The 27,259-nt window shown below is 42.6% G+C and overlaps 1 protein-coding gene across 10 annotated transcripts in view; it reads right to left on the bottom strand.

Annotated features, from left to right (window-relative positions):
- The window catches only part of sipa1l1 (signal-induced proliferation-associated 1 like 1), a 383,121-nt gene that overhangs the window by 33,859 nt on the left and 322,003 nt on the right, over positions 1–27,259 (bottom strand). For all 10 annotated transcript variants that reach the window (XM_041214398.1, XM_041214403.1, XM_041214397.1 and 7 more), the window contains 3 exons: positions 19,516–19,637; positions 15,406–15,875; positions 12,915–13,145 (listed from right to left, as the gene is read on the bottom strand). In XM_041214398.1, coding sequence (XP_041070332.1) covers positions 12,915–13,145; positions 15,406–15,875; positions 19,516–19,637 — 823 coding nt within the window. The remainder of the gene's footprint in view (positions 1–12,914; positions 13,146–15,405; positions 15,876–19,515; positions 19,638–27,259) is intronic.

Genomic DNA, 27,259 nt, shown 5'->3' with positions numbered 1-27,259 from the left:
TGTCAGCCCTCCCAGTTTGTCCTGGAGTTTCCTGGAATTGAGGATTGACCTTCCCAGGCACTGCTATGTGCAACCTGGGAGGAGACAGGGAAGTAAAGTTGATGAGTATCACCAGTGCACCAATGACGGAGGGCCAGAACTTTGATGTGTGGGTGTGGAGGCCAGTCCTTCGCAGGCTTGATTCAGTACACACAGATGGAGCAAGGGTGGCAGATGGTGGAGGGATCAAAAACCAGAGGCGACACAAGGAAAAAAAGCTTTTTTTTTTAAACACAGTAAGTGGAATACACTGCCTCAGAGCAGTGGAGGCGGGTTCAATCGTGGTTTTCAAAAGGGAATTGGATAACTACCTGAAGAGAAAAGATTTGCAGGGCCACAGGGATAAGGTAGGGAAGTGGGACTAGCCAAGTTGCTTTTGACAGAGTCGGCACAGACAAGATTGGGCCTTTTTCTCTGCTTTAACCATTTTATAATTCTACATCCAGCAAAATTGGAATTTAACATAGCCAGGCGGAGCAGCCAATAATGCGGTGATGGATGAGAGAGCGCGCGAGTTGGATAACTACTGACTCTGAAAGAAATGTGAAACCATCATACAGGTGGTTAATGGTGCAAGCACAGCAGCCTGTTATGAAGGATTGCAGCATCGCTGGTTTACATGGGTGTGTACAAGGGCTAGGGGCAAGACCTGACTGGTTATTGAGGCAAGCGCCTGCAGTGCATTGAAGAGGGGTGGGTTCGCCTCAGTAAATTAGCACTGCCGGAGCACAGTTGAGCACCATAGGCAATAAAGTTCCCAACTAATAGATATGTGCAATTTGGCTTTTCAATTTGCTTCTCTCCTCACTTTTGCTGCTTCTTTTACTGTAGCTGTAGCCAAACTGTAAGGGAATTGTCAGGTCGATGAAGCATTTGAAAATAAGCGCGGGGCCTGGTTCGTCACTTGAAATATTTTTTTCTCCTGTCAGTTTATTATTGAAGTTGAGGGTGACAAGAAGTGAAAATCAGAGAACCTACCCCTCAGGGCTGGTCTTGTCGAGAGGTGGGGGGGGGGGGGGGGGGGGGGGGGGGGGGGGCACGGCTGGGGGTGGGAAATGAGAGCCTCACCCACAGGACTGGGTACATGGTGGGGGTGGGGGGAGTGGAATTAAAGGGATGGAAGTTTGGAAAGGGGTGGGGGGGGGGGTGATAAGATTAGAAAGCCCAATATTTGGGGTTGGTGAGAGAATGGAAAATCCGGCCCTGAGCTTTTATAAGGCAAATCAGGTTAGTGTCACTTGATAAAGTATCAGATGGTCAAACATCCAGGAATACATCTAAACAGTAGAGGCACTCCTTCCTTGTTCAAGGCGAACTCTCAAGTCAGCCAGCTTCACAGCACTCAAGCACTGATGACCCAGACTGGGCTTTAGTGAGAGCTGGAATTCTTCTATTGAACACCAGATGCAAGGTAATGCCTGAATTGATAGGGTGAATAAGGGGTGGGAAGTTTAAAAATGCTTTGTTTTGGTAAGCTACACGGTTGCAGTAGCTAAAGGTCAGTTGGGAAAATGGAATTGAATAAAATGGGGTGTGCCCTTACAGAGAGCTTCTAAAACAAGTTATATTTATATAGCGCTTTTAACAGAATAAAATGTCCAAGGTGGCTCACAGTTGTGTTATAAAGCAAATTTTGCACCAAGCCACATCAAGAGGTATTAGGACAGATGACCAAAAGCTTAGTCAAATAGGTAGATTTTAAAGAACGTACTAAAGGAGGAAAGAGCTAAAAGGAGGAAAGAGACATAGGGAAGAATTTTCCCCCTATTGGGGCGGGGGGGGGGCAGTGCAGGAACAGGTGCAGGAGCACCACTGTTTTATATGGACGGGCCTTAATTGGCGTGACGTCCACCAGGAAGTGCTATGCGCTCCTTGTGTGGGTGGGAGGGAGATTCCTTCAGCCGGGAGTGCGTTCTTTCGAGCATGCATGTGAAAGAGCACACTCACCTCCCTGAGGCTAAGTGCAGCCTCAGGCAGATCGGCACCAATTTTTCAAAAAGGTGAAGCGGCAAAAATAAAATTTCCCTGACATATCCCAACTCATGTGACAGCGTCATGTGAGGGGTCATGTCCATCACTTTTAATCTAACATTTATTCAAATTTTTAAAACCATCATGAAACCTCATCCCGCCCGTGGGACCTGAAAACTGAATTGACGCGGGGCGAGGTCGTGAGTTCTGCCCGACATCATTACGCACATCGGCGAGCAGGCCCCACCCCACTGCTCACCAACCTAAAGATCCTGGCCATAAAGAGATGGAGACGTTTAGGAGGGATTTCAAGGGCTCAGGGCCAAGGCAGCTGAAGGCACAGTCACCAATGGTGAAGCAATTAAAGTCGGGGATGCTCAAGGGGGTGCAATTCGAGGAGTGTAGATATTGTGGAGGATTGAGAGTTTGGAAAGATTACAAAGATAAAGAGGGGTGAGGCCATAGGGGGATTTGAAAACAAGGATGAGAATTTTAAAATTGAGGTGTTGCTTAACCAGGAACCAATGTAGGAAAGCAAGCACAGGATTACATAGGACAACGGCACAGAAACAGGCTATTCAGCCCAGCCTGTCCATGCTGGTGTCTATGCTCCACTTGAGCTTCCGCCCATCTTTGTTCATCTAAATCTACAATTGTAACCCTCCATTGTCTTCTCCCTCAAATGCTTGTCTAGTTCCCCCCTTAAATACATCTTATACTAATCGCTTCACCAACTCACTGTGGTAGCTAGTTCCACATTCTTACCACTCTTTGAGTGAAGAAATTTCTTATGTATGTCCCATTGGATTCCTAGATGACTATCTTATATCGATGGCCTCTGGTTATGCTCGTCCCCATAAGAGGAAACATTTTCTCTGTATCCACTGTTAGCAAAAACTTTTATAATTTCATTTCAGGAGAGAAGACAACCAGCCTGTCAATCCTTTCCTGATATGTATATTCTCCTAGTTTCTATGCTCTAAGAGTGGGGGATGTCATCAGCCTAAATGTAAAGAGGACAGGAGAAAATAAAGTAAGGGCGGACCCTGACTGCAAGGGTGTAAATAAAGTCATGGAACAGATGGCAAAACATAGTGAGAGGAAATCTTACTAAAATGAGTTGGAATGTCTGTGCAGCAATGCACACAAGTGTCCTTAATTAAACAGGGGAGCTGGAAGTAATCATGCATTGAGAGACATTAAATTTTGCTCCATGTTTTTGATTCAATTCCCTAACTTGTCTGCATCGGTTCTTCCTCCACCTCCCTTCCTCTATTAGCTGGTCTGTAGACGACACCTATTAGTGTGATGGATCCTTTATCTTTTATCTCAATCCATTTGGATTTTATTTTTGTCTATCATCCTTGTAAGTCTTCCCTGCATCCTCTCCAGCACCTTGATATCTTTTTAATAAAATGGCAGCCAGTATTGCACACAGTTCTCTAGCTGTGGTCTAACTAGGCTCAACACAGGTTTAGCATAACTTCCTTACTTTTCAATTCTATCCATCTAGAAATAAAGCTTAATGTTTGGTTTGCTTTTTTGTAGCCTTGCTAACCTGTGGTGCAACTTTTTAGTGACTGATTAAATGTCCCCCCCGCAACCATGTTGCTGGGGAGGTGGGGGTGACATTAAATTTTGCTCCATGTTTTTGATTCAATTCCCTAACTTGTCTGCATCGGTTCTTCCTCCACCTCCCTTCCTCTATTAGCTGGTCTGTAGACGACACCTATTAGTGTGATGGATCCTTTATCTTTTATCTCAATCCATTTGGATTTTATTTTTGTCTTGCTAATAGCTGTCTCCCTTTTCTCCACTGCCATTATATTGTCCTGAATAGATACAGCTACTCCATCTACCTATTTTCTCTCTATATCTTTTCTAAATGTTATACCCCGCAATGTATTTCCACCCAGCCCTGATTCTTCTGTAGCCACGTGTCAGTAATCCCTATGTTTGGTCCCTCTCAATGCATGATTACTTCCAGCTCCCCTGTTTAATTAAGGACACTTGTGTGCATTGCTGCACAGACATTCCAACTCATTTTAGTAGGATTTCCTCTCACTATGTTTTGCCATCTGTTCCATGACTTTATTTACACCCTTGCAGTCAGGGTCCTCCCTTACTTTATTTTCTCCTGTCCTCTTTACATTTAGGCTGATGACATCCCCCACTCTTAGAACATAGAAACTAGGAGCAGGAGTAGGCCATTCGGCCCTTTGAGCCTGCTCCGCCATTCGTTATGATCATGGCTGATCATCCAACTCAATAGCTTGCTCCTGCTTTCTCCCCATATCCTTTGATTCCTTTTTCCCCAAGAGCTATATCTAACTCCTTCTTGAAAACATACAATGTTTTGGTCTCAACTACTTTCTGTGGTAATGAATTCCACAGGCTCAACACTCTGAGTGAAGAAATTTCTCCTCATCTCTTGCTAGCCTTTACCACTTCCCTATTTTACCCTTTCCACTAGGACAAGGGTCCCCTCCTGGTTCAGGTGGAGTCTATCCCATCAGTACAGCTTCTTTCTGTCCCTGCACTGGTGCCAGTGTCCACTGAAAAGGAATCCTTCTAGCCCTTTAGCCACATGTTAGTTCTCCAGATCTGTCAGCTCCTATGCCAATTTGCATGCGGCTCAGGCAATAAACCAGTGATCATGAACCTTGATGTCCTGTTTTTTTTTTATTTAGAGCCTAACTCCTGATAATCTTTCAGCAGGACCTTCTGTGCCTACCCATGTCATTTGTTCCAACATGCACTACGACAACTGGATTTACCTCCTCCTTTCCAAGTTCATCTCCAGCCACCGTGAGATATCCCTTACCCTGGTATCATACCCTTTGGGATTCTCATTCTTGGCTGCAGAGATACCATCTATATCCCTAATTATAGAGTTCCATATTACTACATTGCTATTCTGCTCATCCCCGTCTTAAACAGCCTTCTAAGCCAGAGTGCCTTGGCTTGTATTGTGGCTGCCCTCTCTGTAATCTCCTTGTCCTCACAGGTAGTGATCGTCAGAAAGGACCTCTTTCTCAACCTTGGAGTAATGTGCGAATAGGACTGGGTGTGAGTAGGGACACGGGCAGCAGGGATTTCGATGACTTCAAGTTTACAGAAGTAAAAATTTGGGAGATTGGCCACCTGTGCATTGCAACAGTCAAGTCTCAAATTAACAAATGAATGAGGGTTTCCACAGCACATGAACTAAGACAAGGATGGATCGGGTAAGGCTACGGGGGTGGAAATAGGCAAGGTAATCCACTATGTATTGGGCATACAAAGTACTGTGTGAGAAATTTTGTAGTCATCCATTTTGCGGACTCAAGCATGGCCGTACGTGTCTACTGATCATGTAAAATATTTTACCCCTTTCTGGAAATCATGAATTATGAATGATCGTCAATGTGTTTCTCCACATCAAAAACTTCCTGAACTGTTCACATGTATGAATGGGATTTAACTGGTGTTTAAATGGTTAAGGGTTTAAAAATAAAACAAAGTTCCAGAAATACACAAAAGTTTGGACAGCATCTAAAATTTTACTGATTTACTTCAGGTTTGCTAAACAGTTTTTTTAAATCTCTTTATTACTCCAGTCAGCTTTTGAAGTCATTTAAATATATGTATTGTAATATCGACATTGTGTCACCTCCATTAAAACATTTTGAAGGTAATTTTAGCCCATGGTGATGGTTCCTACTGTTAGACTTCACAGTGCCAAAGTTATCAAACTGTACTGTACATAAGCTTAGTGATAAAGTCTTAATTTGTATGTACTGTTGAATTATTCACAAATTTTGGGATATATTGTTAAGAAGTCTCAAAGTTGGCACCTCTAAGTGCCAGATATTGTAACGTGGCTTTAAGAAAAGAAACTGAAGTTATGGTCAGGAAGGTGGTCAGAGCAACATGCATTCCAGGAGCTCCAGGAAAGACAGACCGACGACACGTGTTGAATTTGTGCATCGTGCCATGCCTCGACTAGTGAAATGTTAAATATTAATCTTTGTTTAATAAACCTTGCTAATTTGCATTCTGAATTAGTGATTGTCCTTTTTGCCAGTAAGGTTATTCCTCAACAAGAATGTTCATACTCTGGGGTTTAGCATAGAGTCCAAATCCCAACATGGCATAATTCACTATTTCAATAACTCATCTATCGTGATCACAAAGGGAAATCATTAACTTTCTTTTGTGCTTCCTCCGAAGTTTTTATTTCCTTTCCTCATGATGCCCACTTCAACACAACAAGCCTCCTCCACCAATCAATTAGACTATGTGTGATGAGTAGTTTAACCCTATTTACCCACCTTGGTTCATAACCCCTTAGTACCCTTGTCTGCAGTCTATGCACCCTAGTTTTTTGGGCTGGATTTTGGCTATTGAGGCAGAGTTCAAGTCACTGACCCCAACAGCAGAGCACAGATGGCCACAGCAGTGGGTGGAATGCCCAGGTGGGCTGGTTAGGAGGCTCACTTCTATTTTCTGGGACTTTGTTCCAGTTATTTTTTAAGTTGTTAGGCCCTCTCACGCTCACCCCTGACATCCCCGCAACCCCTACCCACCCAATGGCGCCTCAATAGCACCGACATAGCTACTCCTCCAGTGTCCACCATGGAAGACCTCAGGAGCCACGTGGAAAAGAAGAAAATAGACTTCTAACCATCTGATACAGGTCTCACTCTCTCACTCCGACATACTTGATTGTGAAAAAATTCCCATTCATAGAACCCATTCAAAGCTTTCAAATTTAAAGTGGTTAATCTCTTATAAAAAGAAACTTCTATTCAGGCCCCAAATGAAAGACAGCTAATCCTTTAACAGACTCTTTAAACCAAACCGTGAAATCAGAATGTCCTGAGATAAATGTAACTTTTGAAACTCAGCCAAGCATTCATAACGACATAGGGCAGAATTTTACCTTTGGCGTGCGAGCTCGGTGAGGGTGGTCAGGAAGCCGCTCATAATCAGGCCTGGAAGGCAATTTCACACTGGCGGGCCAATTAAGGCAAAACCAGCGAGCAGCAGCGCTCAGGGATGCCTGTGCGGGTGGGGGGAGGAGGCACAGAGCTGCCTCAGGGAGAAAATGATATTTGAAGAAATAAATTAAAAAATGAATCATGCCCCCTCATGTAGCTCTGTAACATGAGCAGGAACATGTTATTAATGAAAAATGAAAGTTTTTAATTTTATTTTTATCTGCTTTTGGAAACCTCATCCTGCCCATGGATGAGGTTTCCAAATAAAGTGCAAAGGCCGCTTGGCGTTTTCACCTGGACGGGCAGCAAAAAGTAACATTTAATTAGATCTTTAATGGCCTTAATAGGCCTGTTAATTGTCGGCGGGCATGTTGCTGACTTTGGTGCATGCCTGCCAACCGAAATATCGCACAAATGCATGATGAAGTTGGGACACATGCCCGACGTCATCGTGCATCATTTTATGCCCAGCCAGGTCAGGCCTGTGTCCGCCCGCCGAGCTAAAATTTTTACCCATAATGCTAGCCCTTGGGGAAATGTCAACAAAGAGCCCCTTGAAACAGCAGGATCAGATGTTACTTTTTTTTCTAACCTAGACCTGTCAATCAAAGCAGAGTGTTTTCCTTAAAACACTTGTTGACAACTGGAGCCTGTATTTTTTTTTAAAAAAACAAGTTTAAAGAGTGGGCATTTAAACAAAAAACTTTAGATCGAGAGAGTTATAAAGATCCTATCCACCCCTGAAGAGCTTTAACATCTATACCATCAATTCATGCCCCCGACTCTGCCAAAAATGGGGTCTGACCTCAGCAATGACGGCCCTTCTGATTTTGGGTTTGCCTCCTGTGTGAATCAAGATTCTATCAATGATTCTATCTTCCTTCTGTTCTGACGAAAGGTTGTCAGCCTGAAACATTAATTCTGTTTCTCTTCACCATTGCTGCCTGACCTACTGAGCATTTCCAGCATTTTTTGCTTTTAAGCCCAAAGGTGCACTTTCCAAGGGATCCCTCTAAGTTTTCCCATTGCCATTTCCTCCAAGAGCGAAGACAGATGACTTGCTAGCGTCATGTTGGGTGACTAGGAATCTTGATTTTCCTTCTCTGTGGAGTACCATCAATCATCTGCTAGGCTGTACCTCCCAATAGGTATGCAAAGCACTGGAAACAAGACACAATCTGGTACTTAACCACAAAATGCTTGAAAACGAATCTTACGGCATATCCATACATGCAGGCCTCCAACAAAAATATCAAAAATGGATGGAATTTAACCCTGTCATCCATCAATGGTAAGTGCACACATTTATAAAATGGACAAAATCCCTGACCTGCACCCCTCCAGACAGCCAAATATTGAAAGGAGAAATGAATAAAGGCAAACGAATGGAGACCAGTGTATTAAAATTTCATTTCTAAAATAACAGAAATGAACAATTGATACCTTACTTGCTGAAGGAGTCCTTTTCTCTACATAAAAGACATAAACTTTGTATGGAACTCATTTCACAATTTTAGTTCGTTATTAACACATAAAGTTGCATGCATGCTTGCATACAGCAAATGTGAATACCTGAATGTGTGCCTGCTACCACCACCTACTGCACAGTGATTTGGTAGAATATCTTTCAGAAGCTGGTTAGGCACTGCATTGCTATATCTGTTTCTCACATTTTTAAAATGCTTGGGCAAAACCTACACGCAAGCAAATTCCAGACGGTGCATGAATTATGCAAATATCATGCTCATGTAATTAGCAGGGCTGATATGTTGTAACCTTTGTGCTGTTCTCAGCTACTGATGATAGCAAAGAGATTCAACTGCACTGAAGTTAAGGAAAATCAAGAGAAAAAGAATTCCATTATAACACCTTTCATGACCACTCGGATGTCCCAAAGTGCTTTACTGCCAATGAAGTATTTTTGAATTGTATTCACTGTGTTAATGTAGGAAATGCAGCAGCCAATTTGCACACAAGCTCCCGCAAATATCAATGTGATAATGACCAGATAATCTGTTTTTGTGATGTTGATTGATTGATAAATATTTGCAAACATACTGAGGATGACATCCCTGTTGTTCATCATAATAATGCCATGGAACCTTTCACATCCACGAGTGTCCCTCGGTTTAATGTCCCATTTGAAAGACAATATCTCCGATAGTGCAGCATTCCCTCTGTGCTGCACTGGAATGCCAGTTTGATTAGGGAGATAGAAAGTAGGAAGGCAATCTCCTTCTGGCCCTCTATCCAGCTCTACCTGTCCAACTCCCCCTTAAACCAGCTTATATTTCACCTCTCTTCTATTTTTCCTTAGTTCTGTTGAAGAGTCATATAGACTTGAAACGTTAACTGTGTTCCTCTCTGCAGATGCTGTCAGACCTGCTGAGTTTTTCCAGGTATTTTTATTTTTGGTTTTGTTTAGGAAAAATGCCAAATTTCTCCCTCAAAATGTAAAAACGTGTTTTCCAATTTACACTGCTCCACTCACTAAAGTGTTGACTATTGATAGATTCCAAAATTCTCAGACAAAAACTTAAGAGTAATAATCAAGAACTTAAATCTGATTTGCCAGTGTACAAGGTATTTAGGTAATTGTATATGTTAGGTTGACACACTAGTAATGTGAATAAGTAATTAAATAAATGAAGGGTGTATTTAATTTGCTCTTTAAGATTACGTTTCACATTCCTTCAACTTGTTGCATAAAAATGTTTAAAAGTATGTTGACAGTGTGGATTGAACATTTGCACATCATGATAAGGAAAGCAAAGGCATCATTACCCAAGAGCAGCAAACTTAGCTCCATATTTATGTATAGCACTTATATGAGCAGTGAAGTTTGAACAATCTCTGTGTGCTGAGGGCCCACCTCCATACCCTCCTTCTCTTTCACACTCCCATGCCTGAGCCTGGCAGCATGATGTAAATTCGCTGCAAGGTTTCAGGCATGGGATCGGCTGTGGGCATGGGTACAAGATAGCACGCAGTTTCAGGAATGCAGGTAGGCACAGGAGAGCCGTTTCTCTTGCTGCAGTCAAGACGTCTGATACGCATCAGTGAAAAGTTGTGTGTCGGATAGAATGTTTTCATTGGAGACTTTTGCTGAGCAAAATAAGTCCACCGCTGTTTTCAACGCCACATGATAGCATCAATTCATAAATTGAAGTTGCCATGGTAAGTTTATCTGCTTGCAAAATTTCAGCAACAGGAGCAAAATAGAACTGCTTCTTCATATTGTCACTGGTCATAGTTAATGCATAGGCTGCTTCATTTCCTTGAAACCGATCATTTCTATTAGCTTCACTAATTATGCAATATGCTGGATAACACTAGTTCATTATGGATCATAAAACCCATCCCTGTGATGGTAAGTGTTTGGCAGACTTGTCTTGGTTGCCAGGTGCATCCAGCTCCAACTTCTGTACCTTTGTCTTTACTGAACAAACTGGTTTCTCCCAGTGCCATAATATTCACACCATACTGGGCCAGTTCTTTGGCAAGGAACAATGTCCTTTGCTGAAGCCAAAAGAGTTGGGTGATTGCAGAATGCTCCATGATATAATGGCAAAAGTGACCTAATGCCCATAGTACTGATTCACACTAATTCCATGAGCTAATGTTCAAAGTGCTGAAAAAACATAATCAGTTGCAGCAATGCTAAAGTGTTTTTACCCATGACCAGGAGACCGAGGTTTGAACTCCAGCATCAATTGATAGTCATACATTGGATGCCAGCTGGAGAGCCAGGCAGCAGCTATTGGAGAGAAGGCAGGTTGGCACATGAGGAAATAATGGCTCATGTTGGGAACTACTGAATTGACATTTGCTTGTCTGTTTCTGAATATTAAAACAAGGCCTTGTTTTCAAAATGGAAATTTAATCAATTACCCATTAGTCACTAACTCTTAAAAAGAGAGCAATTTTACCATAAAATTAGTATATGATCTCATCCATTATTAAAGGCACCATTAGGCATACAAAAAAAGATGCGGAGGTGTAACTCTTGTAACGGTTGTGCGCTTGGGTGTGTACGTGTGCGCATGTGAGAGAGAGACAAACCTGGCAATTTAACAATGGCAGAATACCTTTGAGTTGAGTGTAGCTAGATACTTGGGCATTGATGGTTTTCTAAGGCACCCTTACTTATACCTAATTTGAGTAGCTCCCAGCTGTCAAGTCAAATGCCTTCATGCCATTCACAACTCACAACATAAAGCTCATGCATCAAACCAGTTACACTACAATCAACACATCAAATATAAATCACACAGATGGCCCAAACCAGCAAACACTTTCTGGCACTGCAAAAGCTTGAGAGAATCACGAGAATACAATTTCTTGAGGGGGAGAAAACATTCAACTACCTGACATTCCAGAGGTAAAAGGTTGTGGGAAATTTCCTTTTAAAGAAAAGAAAGGAAAAAAAAATAAAACACTGAAGCTTCTGGATTAAAAAAAAATCTAAATGCCAAGGAGGAGATTTCCCAAACCAACAATGTTTATGTACTGTGATAAAACTGGAGTCTACTAACTGGAAAGTGTGCTGCATTAACAAAAAGAATGAAGGGTGGCAGGTTTAGTCAGACCTCAACAAATGTACAGCAAGCTTTTCTACTCCTCATCCATCAGGGCAACTGTTAACATGAAAAGACTGTCTCGGAGCTGTCTGGTATGTGGCAGTGCAGCCTCCTAGCACTGCCAAGAAAAACAATGCAGGTGCAGGCACCGCACGGAGCAGAAATTCTGTTAATCTGCGTCAAAGACAGATCTGGACTTTGTGTTGGATTTCAATGCATCACAGTGACAACGCAGAGGGAAACTTAAAGCAGAAAGAGCAAACAGCCAGCACCTTCACCCTTATTGTTCACTCTGGCACCTTTCAAAAAAGAATATACCATAAGAAAATTATTTGTGCCTGTCTGCAGCAGGTCCTCGATTGTCTACATAATTTTACCTTGTTGCAAGACAGCTTTGGTGTAGCATCCCTTTGGTTAAATTACAACAAATAAGATACATCTTAAGGCACCAGGACCAACAACAATAGCAAAGCACTATTTCAAGATTACCGTAAAAATGAAAAAGACAGCAAAGGGGAAAAAATACTAGGAAATTGTTCATAAAAAGCGATCAATAACTGGAATAAACCATGACAAAAACCCTAATTATTGCTTGAGAAAGTTGGATCCGATGATTGGTTGGGTCCAGGAAAGAATTGGAAAAAGGGAATAGGATAACTGTAATATTTTTATATGGGTGAACCTACAGGGCCCAAAAGATCCTCCACTTCCATATTTATTTTGTGACATTCATGTAGCAAAGTATCCCATTCCTAGACTCCCTTACCCTTTGAGCATCTTTGTTCCTAGTATTGTAAGGCCTGACCTGAGCTTTAAAAGCAAGGGAGAGAATATTTCTGCAAAGAGCCTATTAAATTGATTTGCTAACACACTGGTAAAACTATTCAGTTTCAAACTATTGGTGCATAATACTTACAAGTTCACAATATACAGAGCTCCATTTTCAGGCAAGCATTGTTGAATTTATACCATACGGTTTACTGAGTCATTGAGTCTGACCCTAACAATAATTTATAGACATTAGTAGTAATGGTTGTTCCTAATTGCACTTAAAGCAAGCGGAAGACAGATATACCATACTTGGTTTCAGAACACGTATCTTGTGCATATGCACTCATCTGAACCAACTATGCTCCCCCTTTGTCAATACCAGAATTCTTTTAGGAGGTCAGTAGAAGAGAGGTAGATTATATTACCTGGCCTACTGAACTGGGATAAGGATGTGGAGAGGGATTCCAATAACTGTTAGTCTTGTGGTTTATGCAAAGTTTAACCTGGTTACACACTATAGGTTAGAAGAAAAGAACACTTCAGGGAGTTAGCAGAAGACTTAGAATCTTACTTTCTTGTATCCACAAATCCAACAGAATTAATGGTAGTCCCTTCTGGCTTTTTCCAGCCTATTAGGTATTTGCTGGTGGCCCCTTGACGGGGGTAAAATGTTCTGGGTCCAGATGCCGAGGATGAGTGGAGTGAAGGCTGTGGCGAAGGAGTTGGACGAGTCTCGTCATGAGGTGAACTCTTACTACGTGTGAAGACTACTGGACTTATGGAATGTCTTGAACTCAGAGTACTGGAGGGAAAATGAAATAATTTGTTATCAAGAGTGTGCAGCTTGAACCAACAAAGAACTTGCATGTCATTGCCACCAAACTAAAATGACCAAAATATCATCTTTATACGATAATCTTCCTCTTGTTAAAATGAACAGTTGATTTTATAAATTATGCCAAGTGAGCTGAATTGCATAATTAATTACTGATCATTTTTAATCTTTGCTGGCTTGATATTAATACAGCACCTAAAAGATCTGCATGATGTGCAGATAAAGATGCAAGTTGTTAGAGGGAAGCAGGAGAAATGTTTCTCCCATCTTCTCTACAGATGTGTTTGGATGGAAAGGGGCAAAAGGTCAAAATTGTCATCTTCAAATGTCCAATAAATCTTCCTAAAAGAGTCTAGTTAAATGCTGTAGGGCATGGAGAAAGATTCTATTTGCTTATCAAAGGGCTCATCATCCTTTAGGTTTGTATTGTTATGAAGAGAAGATTTTTTTTTCAATGCAGAAATTGGTATAACAATGATTGCAGCACTAATAAATCTTAACTGGGGAAAAGATGTCAAAGCAGTGAATTTACAAAGGATCTTAAAAAAAAGGGGGAGGGAGGGAGATGGAAACACAGAGGAATGTTGGGAGAGAATTCCAGAGTTTGTGGCCAAGGTGCCTGAAGGTACAGCCACCTACGGTGGGGCAGAGAAAGTGTGGGGAGGTCAGGAGCCAGGATCAAAGGGCTGAAAAGTTGTCAGATTTGTAGGGCTGGAGGAGAAAGGGAGGGCCAAGGATATAAAGGGATATAAACATGATTAAATTTAAATTTGGGGGGGCTGGTGGGGGGCGGGCACGGTGGTGGTGAAAATCAGGAACAACCTAGTCCAGCAAAGGCAAAAGTGATGGCTAAGTGGGTCTTGGTGCAGAATAGGTAAAGAACACCCCTTCTTGGGGAATTGGGTTATTAATCTAGCTGCAAGGTATCATAAAGAAGGAAGATTTCTGGTAATGGTACTGAGTTACTAATAAAAACTTAGGCACGTGTGAAAATTTCCCTTTCAGGTTCAAACTCTTAAAACGCGTATCAATCACACTGACTTACTCAAAGCAACATGTTTTCACAGAAAAGATAAGCATTGTAATGTAAATGATATATAAATACAGCTGAATATCACCAAAAAACATCATCCGGCATTGTGTGGCAGGAACATTCTGACATCAAAGTGCCCGCTCAACTTATTCTGCAATATTATAATTGATATTCCAGGATCACGATCTTAAACCACAACCATTTGTTCATCAGAACAGGATACCAGCTACAGTGGAATGCCAACTGTCAATGGGAAGTGTCTAATGTTTTATTTAAAAGTTTTCAAATGCTTACTGCTTTAACTTCATGGAATATTTTCTCTTTGGGGTGAAAAGAAAAATTGGTAGATTATGCAGTTCTTGAAATGATTTAGTGGATAATATGGTGTGGCACCATGATGAGTTAGTTGCTCTCAGGCAGTCTATAATGAAGTGATACAATTATCTTCTGCATTCCTGGACTAAGGTTGGAAGCAGTTTTTAAAAAAGTTATTCCCATGATTTTTGTCCCTGATTGGATGACAGCTGATGGATGTGCTGTTCAAGTGCAACGGTTTGTAAAGCATATTGTCGAATGCAAATTTCAGTGCCTAACTATATGCTGTTAAATCTGCAATCCCATGCTTGCAAGAAGCACTACTTAAAGATGAGGCTACGGACTTGTATTTTCCAACTCGGCACACTTGCTGCCAGGACTGTAGGATTACATCAATAAAATTATCTGGCAGTGATCCAATTCAGCTGTAACACACTATTTGATGTCTGGTCACTTCCCACATGCTTAGCTACTGACCTCAGTATTGCCTTGGAGGTGCCAAGCAAAGGTCAGACCATTCCCAAAAGGGAGTGGTGGAGGGAAAATTATAGGGAGTCAATTGGCAACAACTGGTGCAACTCCCAGCCTGGAAACATATTTTCCATTCTCACTGCATTATTACTCCGTGTCATTCAGGGAGCACATCAGCAACACTCACCCTGGGTTCTTCTCTCAGCTGCTGTTCAGGAAGCAGACACAGCTGCATTCTCACACTTTACAACAGGCTGGGTTGGGCAAGGTGCCCTCAGCCCAAGTTAGTTGAGGAGCTATCGCTGAGGCTATACACACTGATTTCTCACACTGGATAAGATGGTGAGGTGGCCAAAACAGGAAATAAGAGGAAACCCACAGTTATTGAGAGGTTTAAAAAAAAGTTACCTGGATTGGGAGGAGGTGTCACTGAGGCTATATGCACTGCTTTCTCGAAATGGTAGATTTGACGTACTGTGTATCAATCCTCCATAAGACTTGCTTTCTGTGCTCAGTGCTGGTGATTGTGCTCCCCTCCTCTCGTAACTGTGAGTTGCCCGATCTCCCAATCGGCTGCAATGCATGCTACCATCACTGGAGCCAGGCCAAGGAGAAGCCGCCTTCTCCTTTAGTGGTGCAGACCTCAAAGAACTCGTTGGACAAACTGGGGTGCCTGAAGACAACATGGTGCTATGACATGGTCCATAAGAGGTTGTGTCGATGCCACTGTCTGCGGATGTGCCCTGAACGTAGTTATATCCATTTAGTTCAGACTCTGTGCGGTCCCCTGTTTCATACCACTTCTCATCACTGTGGGCACTTGAAGCATTGCTGGAAAGTGTGTTGCTGCTCGAGTGGCTTGAATACTGTGCGTCGGTCTAAGAGGAGAGGTATGGGTAAGCAAACATAGTTACATGGGGTCCATGCCCTAAAAGATTTGAGCTTAATTAATAAAACTTAGATCAAAATATTTGCCATCTAAGATTGCTTACAACAAAATTCTTAAAAGCAAAACATTTAACTCCGATTAGAAACATTGCGAACTGTAAATTGGTTATTGAATTCTCGCTGTAAACAACTATTATAAATTGTAAAGCTTCTGCTGCTTGGATACATTATCATGATGCCCATGTCTCATCACAATAGCATTACTAACAACAATTTCAAACTGAATGGAAAGATTGGGTTTGGTGGCCTCTGGAGGGCTGTAGACCCATCTGAAGAAGTGGTGTTCCTGGAGCCTTTTGCAGGAAAAGACCCAGTGCAGCAAATATAAATCTTCATCTCTGCTAGTGCCAATTGCCAAGTTTATGACTGAAGGTTGGGAAGGTATGTTGCTCGATATGAAAAGTGTAAATTGTGTGTGCACACTGTTCTCTGTTCAGCTCTGCTCAAATACCTGCATTTCACCACCTTCTGAACTGGAAATGGAAAGCTACCAAATCCTGCTTAGTTTTTAAGCGTAGTAATTTGTTTTGAAATGTCAAACTGCACCACATCTCCTGTTCAACGAGCAGTAAACTACATCAAGTGTGCATGCACCATGGCTATAGCCTAACTTCATCACTGTGACCAACTGCCCTCCAAAGCAAATTGCCCAACGTAGAGGAGCTGCTCGGACAGGAATTTCAAGATTCAGATAACTAGCAATTAAGACGACATCTCAAAACTTCATCTGGAGCAACAGATACAGTTCATACAGGATAGGTTGTCGTTGGAAATCATCAACAAAACTGATCAGCACTGAATGTGCTTCAGATGCTGATGGTAAACAGCAATGAATTAAACATAGATATGCTCAAGGAATGTTTCAGCAGTGTATAAAACAACACCTCTCATTCAGATTACATCCATAAGTGAGCTTTTTTTACACAATGAATGGTAATAACCTGGAATGCGCCGCCTTTGAGGATGGAGTAAGTGGAAATAATCAATGATTTCAAAAGGAAACTTGATGAGCTCTTTAGGGAAATAAACTTGCCGGGCTACAGAAATCAAGAAGGGGAATGGGGCTGACTGGCTTGCTCTACAGATACCTGGCATAGACTCAATGGGCTGAATTGGCCTCTTTCTGTGCTGTAATCATTCTATCATTCTACAACTGTGACTCTATGACAATAAATCTTGAGATATGGGGGGGGGGGGGGCGGCGGCGGCGGCAGGGATCCCTGATGTCTCAGTGAATTTGTGGTCCATATATCTGATCCACACAAACCACTGTGCCTGACCAATTCTGCACTGACCAGACTCCATAAAAAAAGTGGTGACAGTGACCACGTGCCACGTTCGACATGGTGAATATATTCCTCACATTAAACACAGAACCTTACCGTGACCCTTTCGGGCCATGTTACGTTTACCCTGTGAACAGCACATGGCTGTGGCTACACAACTGCTAACTTTTTTTTTCAGTAGCACAAGGAAGTGAGTTTAAAAAATTGCTCCCACAGAAATATCTTAATGACTGACATGACCATGTGAAAACACCAATTTTTCATAAACTGCCACAGGTTAATGGAGCCTGACTAAGAAACCCAATGAGGCATGTACTCAAATGCTTTTGTTTGACATCTAATATTATTTAGGCATGCAAAAGTTAGCTATCGAGGTCTCCATGAACTTTATGAGGTGGGGGGGGGGGGGGGGGGGGTGCAGCTGGAGAGGGGAAGTGAGAGAGGGGAAGCAATTGTAACTGAAAATAATAAAAAAAAAATTTAATTTTGGAAGCATTTAACCCCTTAAGACATTTTTCATTTTAGTATCTGAAGGTGCTGTCTCATCATTTTGCCTATCTCTTCAGATTTTTTTTTTGCTGGACTCTTTTTTTCTTAAATTCACAGAAATTCTATATAACACCTGTTTGAAAGTGGACATATCTTGAAAGATCTTTTAGCACTCAAGGATTACACGATTCCAACCATGCACCCCAGCCTACAATCCTCCACTTCTCCAAGTTTACACATCTTCAGTCGCGTGATAAGTAATCACCACACGTTTGCCTTCTGGAGAGCTTCCCCTCAACCGCTTTCCCTGCCCGCCTCCTCTCTTCTGAAAGAAAAACCATCTCTGTCACTGTGGGTTCAGGGTCCCTTTTAACTGTGTCCAACTCCTTCTCAGTACCCCTCCTCCCCATTATGCCACGTCAATGGCTGGAGCAGAATCTAAGCTGAGATTTTTGGTCCCCAGGGCAGAAAATTTCACTTGGCGGTTGGGCATGTGCCCGACCCGCTCGAGCATGAAATGATGCGTGTTGATGTCAGCTGAGCGTGCCGACACGCGATAGTTCAGCTGGCAGGTGCACGCTGGAGTTGGCAGTGGGCCCGTTGACAATTGAAAGGCCTGTTAAGGCCATTAAATAATCAATTAGCTTAGATTTTTTGCTATCTGTCCAACCTAAAGGTTGGAGGACAGGCGAAAAGGCCAAGTGGCCGTTGCATTTTTTTTTTTTGGAAACCTCATTCACAGGCAGGGCTGAGTTTTCCAAAAGCAAATGAAAATAAAATAAAGTTTTAAATTTGAATTAATAACAAGTCCCTGCTCATGTGATTGAGTCAGACAGAGAGTCACATGAGGGGACATGTTTTATTACTTTTTTTTAAAAAAAAACAACTCTTCATCTCCCTGAGGTAGCTCTGTGCCTCATGGAAATTATGAAGCGTTCGCTTGCGCATGCATGAAGTCTGCGCCTGGCCCATTCATCACCCACCACCCCCCCAAACCCACACACACATAGACACACACACACACACACATAGACACACACACACACACACACACACACACACATAGACACACACACACACAGACACACACACACACATAGACACACACACACACACACACACACACAGACACACACACACACACAGACACACACACACACACAGACACACACACACACACACACACACAGACACACACACACACAGACACACACACACATAGACACACACACACACACACACACATAGACACACACATACACATAGACACACACATAGACACACACATAGACACACACATAGACACACACACACACACAGACACACAGAGGCAGTGTGAAATCGCAGACTGGTCCAGGTCGTGAGCAGCGATCAGCTTCCCGACCGCTCCCACCCCACCCAGGGCAAAATCTGCCCCCAGAGTTCTTTAACTGGAAATGAGTGTCAAGGACTAGAAGCAAAAACACACAACCACATCGTCACTCTTTCTGTACGCCTCGATTAATAAGTTATACGGCACTTAAGGTTTAGACTGAACAGGGGTGCCCAAAAAAAAAACGTTGAGCAGTTTTCTCTAATGCAATTCTTCATCTTCTTTAAAGGCTGCTTTTGCTTGATTACGCACCTAATTGAACAAGTCACCTTGAAACCAGAATAAGGTTTTCCAGTAATCCTCTATTATAAGCTGCAGGTTAACGATTGAACATGTCAAGCACTGAGACTTCATTCTGGATATCAAGACCATTAACACCAGCAAATGCAGAACAAGTGTGCGATAGATTTTTAATTTATTTACCTGTCCATGTTTGTTGGGAGAAATGTGGCCTACTACAACGTCCTGTCTCATCAGCCTCCCGTTGGGGCTATCTCGAAGTGCAGATGTTACCTTCGACACAGATGGGATGTGCCAGGTTGGTTCTGAAAACATAATTTCGATACTTTTTATAAAGCAGAGAAGGAGTTCTCCTGCTATTTACAAACAGGCCAAATATTAATTACAGAGGGTTTCAACTGACTTCACAGTGGCTTAAAATGGAACCCAGAAGAGCTATAATTTCTACTTTGAAATTTATACAGTTCATTTTGAATTCATCTTGAAAACTGATTATGGCTGTGGTCCCACAAACAACTGAAATTGCAATTTCAAATGCTGTAATTAATGGAATCTTTTGCAAATGTGTAGAGCAGCAGTTTTATGTAGTAAATCCCAGAACAGGAAATTGGCTCAAACTCTCTTCATGTAAAAGTACAACAAAAGGAATTCTTCAACCTCATCATGCTTACTTTTCCAAACAAATACACATACGGAAGAATATTTTGCGATAGAAAAGAATGCACATCCTACCACTGCAACAAAGCAATGTGTTGGGGTTCCACAAGATTGAGAGATAAAGAGTATTTAACGAATGTGAATTTTTGTTCTAAAGGTGGAGAAACAACAAGCATCAAACACCTTTCAGATAGTCCATTCAAATGCTTGCCCATTCCTGGTCAGGTAAATCAGAGCAGCATGTAGACAAGCACACACTGCAGTCCAGTCAAGCAACAATAATGATAAACCCTATGCCTTTACTGCCCGCAATCAGTGTGGGATGTTGGTTCCTTACCTGCTACTGAATAGGTAAGGTTGAATGGACTGTTGTTTCTACGTTTCCAAATAAAAAGAAAATTCCACCCATCATTCATTCACATTTTATCTTGCAATCTTGTGGGTACAGTGGAACCCCAACACATTGTTTCCTGCAGTGGTAGAGTGTACAAGCATTCCTAATGTGAAATATTCTTCTGCGTGTGTAGTTTTGGAAAAGTCGTCATAATGTTGCAAAATTGTTTGTTGCGCTTTTCTGAGATGTGAGAATTTGAGCTAATTTGCCATTCTGGGATTTACAAAAACACTACACAGAAAGCTGCAGCTGTACGCATTTTCCAATGATTCCATTAATTACATTACCTGAAAGTGCAATTACAACCATTTGGAGGACCACAGCCATCATCAGTTTTCAACAAGAATTTAAAACGAATTGTGTAATTTTCAAAGTAAACATCACAGGTCTTCCAGGTTCCATTTTAAGCCAGAGTGAAGTCAGTTGAAACCCTCTGTAATTAATCAACAGGTGGTACAGTTCAAATGACCAGACTTGTCAACGTAGCTCAGTGTGAGTATCCACATGTATTCTGTGAACTGAAACAAACTCTGGCTTCATTTCAAAAATTACTTATAGTTTATTTTTTTTTTGAAGACAACTTGATTTGCAATAAAAGTTAAATGTTTGCAGCATTCACATTCTAGTGAAACGCACACATCACATATACCCCCAACCCACTTTAGAATTGTATCTTGATTTGGGTCCATTGTAGCGAAAACGTCGAAATTCATGATTCATATGTTTTAGGAGTATAACTTTTAGTTTGGGGATTGAATTGATAAATGTAAGATGAATGAAAACCCTTGGTGGGAAGCTGGTAAACAGGGCCTAAAGTAATTGCCAAAGGGTAGCCTGTGTTTATTTAATAAGGTCAGAGTTGGAAGTGGGAAAACATTAAACAATAGATGGCCCTTTTCTGAGTCTTAGTGGAGACAAGATGTCTACAGTTGTCTCCATAAGGGGTTTAAATTATTCAGTCTCTATCTGTGACATCCCAGGTGTGCCACATTGCCATGCAGATAGATTTCAGGGAGGATTTTTTTCTTGGTTTTTGGGATTTATCTGTTTTTTTTTCTTACTGACATCAAATGAAGAAACTAAGAATTAAAATGTCCGTTCACTGCAGCATTTAAAGAAAATTGAATGCGTGGTGGAATAATCATTAAATGTATCGTGCTTTGGGAAAGCCTGTATTTTCTTTTGGGATGATGTCCCCTTAAAGGCCATGGGGAATAAGAGAGTATTCAGAAAGAGGGTTAATTGGGTTACTTGATTATGAAAATTAGGTTCCAAGAAATGCCCACGCAACTTGAGGCTGTTACTTTGCTGTTCATCCATATGGCAAAGGGTAAACAGAAAGTTAATTGAAATTAAGTTTCAGCCTGTGTTTCTGTTTGGTAGTTCAAAACCCACTGAGAATTTGAGGGAAAAAAGCAAGGCTTTCTCCGAATGGAAGTTTTCGGTTTGGCAATTTTCATACAGATCCTTGTGGTGAAGGAGGTATCTGAGAATACAGCAGGGGCTGTGTTACTGCATACGTTATACAGCTGAAAAGGACAGATAGCTAAAGACAGGAATCACAAAGGATTGTGAATTGGACAAGACCAATTGCTGCTGTTTCAATGTTGCCAGAGCCTGCCAAAATGCATAAAGGTGTCAAGAGAAGGGAGTCTCTGTGGATTCTGCACCATCAGGGCTGCCTTAACCAGAATGAGAAAGGGTTCATAAATGTGCACCATGTTGGTAGTAGCAGTGTTTTGGCAAGCGGGGTGTGGGGAAGGAGGAATGCTGAGGGCTTCAGATGGAATAAGGTTACTAGCGAATGTGACTCAAGGGCTGAAATGATAGAGTAGGAAATGAGAGATCCTACATGGCAGAGGCAGAGTTAGAAAGTCTGAGAGATTGCACATGGTACCACATTAGTATGGAAAGTAAAGCAAGCACTTGTAACTACTCAGGATGTATCTTTGTTCTACTGGCTACTTAAAATTAAACTTACCTCTTCTTGAAATATCCTTTGCCTGTTAACTAATGTTTGAATTATGTTGGTTTGCTTTAGTAAAAGTGATAGCCTGTCCAGCCATTTTCATTCCATTGGCTTCATGAGGATCCCTTTCTTTTTAAAAAGCTATCGGTCTCTATGGGGATTGTAACAATTGATACATTTTCAAACTTGGTAATTATTTGTATTGTAGCCTATGTACTAATCCGCTGCTCTTAGTTTCTGTTTTTATTTCAGGTTTTCCTGTCAGCCTAAGTTGCTCCGGTTTTTCCTCAATTCTGGCCTTTAACATTTCGTAAACACATTACTGAACTATTGAGGAAAAAAATAGTTTAAAAAAACCATCAGCTGTTTTCACTGAACTTTTTTAAACAAACAACCTTGATTAAAAATGCGTTTTAATGATATTTCACAGCTGCAGACTTGCAGAGTGCCCAAATGCACCAACTGGTGACAGATGAGAATCAATGTAAAGAAATGCAAAAGCTTTACTCACTGGGATGAAGCATCCCTGAAAGGAGTAATACTTAAATGGAAAGAGATCTGGTGAGCTCCAGGTTGACAAATTGAATAGATTGTAGCAATATTTGGTGGAAGTGAGTGAAGCATATCAGATATTGGGATGTATTATTAGGCCAATAATGAGCTGAAATAGTGAGGCAGTCACCTCTTCTCTTTAATCCCATATTCCTATATCCCCAAAATGTTCTTTGTTAATGTGTGGAAGGCCAAGGTACCCTGATTAGTTCTACCGCTAGAGAGACAGAAGTGGTGGGGATGAGAGGCAGGCAAACTAGATCTCCAAGCATGGAAGCTCCTACCCAGCACAAAGCTATTATTGAGAAAGAGACTTTAGAACACAAGTCTGACCACTGTTTCCAACGCTATGCGTCATTTAACATGTCAAACTTCGGAGTGAGGAATGTAAACCGCCCTCCCTAATATAATGGCTAGCTCTTTTTGCTGAAGTTTTATACATTTTGCTATCGTGTACGAGTACTGTGAAGGTGCCCACACCACTCAGCAGGAACAACCAGCCAAAACCAACTAGTGGTGGTATGTAGAAACCCTAAACAGTATGCTGAACCTTATGTGGCTATTGTAAGAGTCTTTTAAAGGGCACCATCCCTAAACTTGGAGTGGAACAAGTATGCTAAGCAAACCCTGAAACTGCAGAATTACCCTGTGTGTTCTCCAAGCAGAGACCATCACTGGGTATGAGGCTCAGAGCAGGATAAATAACATTTTGGTATTTAGTACTTAGTGTCTTTTGGTTTATCATTGCTGGGAAGTTAGTCAACATGTTTAATGCCGAATTGCGTGACATTTAATTATCCCAATACAAAATTAAAAACTTATATCAATTCAATGCTGAAAGCAACAATTCTACTCAACCCATAGTATGAGAACTATGTGCAATAATAACACTGAATTAGTGAATTGATATGAGTTTTATTCTTTGAGAGATAATTTTTGAGACGACCCATTTCCCTTGATAGTAAAAATCAGAAAAGTGCCAAACAGCCCTTGTTTCAGTCCTGGATCAGGTGTTAATAGCTTCTTTATGGTAAATTTAGGGCTCAGAAAATTAAAATCCTTTTGACTAGATCCAACAATCATGAGACTCTTCTATACGGCTGTAGTTGAGAGTGCTAACCTTTTTGGATGTCTCTCCTGGTACTGTGGGCTCAGAAAATCAAATTCTAAGGGTACAGAGATTACTGAACTAGGCAGAAAGGGTACTTGATGAGCTGATCTTTCTTGACAAAATCTATTCTCAAAGAATTAAAACAAAGTAACAACTGTCACGAGCATCCAGAATCACCCCTTGTTTCAGTCTCACTGTTGGATATATTCAGGGAAAAGGATACAATCCCTCAGAAGCAGGAGATATGGATTCCTGAACTTGTTTGTGCCCTTCTCTATAAAGGCTTTTAAAAGGAATTGGATGAATGATGTCATGTTTCGAACCCACCCAGGATTACAGGTATCTCCGGGACATAAAACGTTTCTCGGACTGCTGTTCCCGTCACATTCTGAAATCCACTCTCAGTGCCATGCGCCGCCATATGAACACACTCGACCTCTCCCTCCAGCAGCACCGCCGTACCCTTTTTCAAAGCTGCGCGTGCCCCCAGTTTCATTTTATCCTTCGGCTCATCCGACGCCTCAACAAGAAACTTTTTCTCTTTCTCTCAAGTGCTAAGGAACGCAAGCTCCAACAACTCATCGACACCAACACCCATCTAGGACCCTCCACCCCTGCCTGTCCCTCCGTCCCCACCCCATCTTCCAATCCCAGCCCCAGCCGTGTATTCACTATACCCCCTGACCTTCCCCTCTCCGATGCTGAACGTTCAGTGCTCAGCAAAGGACTTAGTTTCATACCCTTACGCCCTCACCTCAATGAATTTCGGGCTCGGCATGATACTGAACTCTTCTTCCGCCGTCTTCGTCTCTGGGCTCACTTCTTTGGGCAGGAGTCCTCTCCCAGTTCAACGGATCCTTTTACCCATCTTCAATATTCTCCCTCCACCTGGACCCCTCCCTCTGGATTCTTACCTTCTCTCGATCTTTTCATTGAGAACTGTCGGCGCGACATTAGTCGTCTCAATTTCTCTGCTCCTCTCACCCATTCTAACCTGTCTCTCTCTGAACTTACTGCACTCCATTCTCTCAGGTCCAACCCTGACATTGTCATCAAACCCGCTGACAAGGGTGGTGCTGTTGTTGTCTGGCGCACTGACCTCTACCACGCGGAGGCTGAGCGTCAACTCGCAGACACTTCCTCCTACCTCTCCCTGGACCATGACCCCACCACTGAACATCAAGCCACTGTTTCCAGGACTGTCACTGACCTCATCTCCTCTGGGGATCTCCCTCCCACAGCTTCCAACCTGATAGTTGCCCAACCTCGGACGGCCCACTTCTATCTCCTACCCAAAATCCACAAACAGAACTGCCCCGGTAGACCGATCGTCTCAGCTTGCTCCTGCCCCACAGAACTCATTTCTCGTTATCTTGACTCCCTTCTCTCTCACCTTGTCCAGTCCCTTCCCACCTACATCCGTGATTCCTCTGACACCTTACGTCACATCAACAATTTCCAGTTCCCTGGCCCCTACCGCTTCCTCTTCACCATGGACGTCCAATCCCTCTACACCTCCATCCCCCACCAGGATGGTCTGAGGGCCCTTAGCTTCTTCCTCGAACAGAGGCCCGAACAATCCCCATCCACCACTACTCTCCTCCGTCTGGCTGAACTTGTTCTCACGCTGAACAATTTCTCCTTCAACTCCTCTCACTTCCTCCAAATAAAAGGTGTGGCTATGGGTACCCGCATGGGCCCCAGCTATGCCTGTCTCTTTATGGGGTATGTGGAACATTCCTTGTTGCAGTCCTACTCCGGCCCCCTTCCACAACTCTTTCTCCGGTACATCGATGATTACTTTGGTGCTGCTTCATGCTCTCGTCAGGACTTGGAAAAATTTATTAATTTTGCTTCCAATCTCCACCCCTCCATCATTTTCACGTGGTCCATCTCTGACACTTCCCTTCCCTTCCTTGACCTCTCTGTCTCAATCTCTGGTGATAGACTGTCCACCAATATCCATTACAAACCCACCGACACCCACAGCTATCTCGACTACAGCTCCTCACACCCCACTTCCTGTAAGGACTCCATCCCATTCTCTCAGTTCCTTCGCCTCCGTCGCATCTGTTCCGATGATGCTACATTCAAAAACAGTTCCTCTGACATGTCCTCCTTCTTCCTTAACCGAGGTTTTCCACCCACGGTCGTTGACAGGGCCCTCAACCGTGTCCGGCCCATCTCCCGCGCATCCGCCCTCACTCCTTCTCCTCCCTCCCAGAAACATGATAGGGTCCCCCTTGTCCTCACTTATCACCCCACCAGCCTCCGCATTCAAAGGATCATCCTCCGCCATTTCCGCCAACTCCAGCATGATGCCACTACCAAACACATCTTCCCTTCACCCCCATTATCGGCATTCCGTAGGGATCGCTCCCTCCGGGACACCCTGGTCCACTCCTCCATCACCCCCTACTCCTCAACCCCCTCCTATGGCACAACCCCTTGCCCACGCAAAAGATGCAACACCTGCCCCTTCACTTCCTCTCTCCTCACCGTCCAAGGACCCAAACACTCCTTTCAAGTGAAGCAGCATTTCACTTGCATTTCCCCCAACTTAGTCTACTGCATTCGTTGCTCCCAATGTGGTCTCCTCTACATTGGAGAGACCAAATGTAAACTGGGCGACCGCTTTGCAGAACACCTGCGGTCTGTCCGCAAGAATGACCCAAACCTCCCTGTCGCTTGCCATTTTAACACTCCACCCTGCTCTCTTGCCCACATGTCTGTCCTTGGCTTGCTGCATTGTTCCAGTGAAGCCCAACGCAAACTGGAGGAACAACACCTCATCTTCCGACTAGGGACTTTACAGCCTTCCGGACTGAATATTGAATTCAACAACTTTAGGTCGTGAGTCCCCTCCCCCATCCCCACCCCCTTTCTGTTTTCCCCCCTTTTTTTTTCCCAATAAATTATAAAGATTTTCCTTTTCCCACCTATTTCCATTATATAAAATAAAAAAAAACCCACTAGAGCTATACCTTGAGTGCCCTACCATCCATTCTTAATTAGCACATTCGTTTAGATAATATCACCAACTTTAACTTTAACACCTATGTGTTCTATTGTACTATTGTTGTTGACATCTTTTGATGATCTGCTTCTATCACTGCTTGTTTGTCGCTACAACCACACCAACCCCCTCCACCTCTCTGTCTCTCTATCTCTCCGCCCCCCCACACACACACCTTAAACCAGCTTATATTTCAGCTCTTTCCTGGACTCGAACTCAAGTTCTGTC

Source organism: Carcharodon carcharias, chromosome 20 (assembly GCF_017639515.1).
Source record: "Carcharodon carcharias isolate sCarCar2 chromosome 20, sCarCar2.pri, whole genome shotgun sequence".
NCBI classification, from domain to species: Eukaryota; Metazoa; Chordata; class Chondrichthyes; order Lamniformes; family Lamnidae; genus Carcharodon; species Carcharodon carcharias.
The sequence above is the reverse complement of the archived record's forward strand: the minus strand, read 5'-3'. Positions and strand labels throughout refer to the sequence as shown.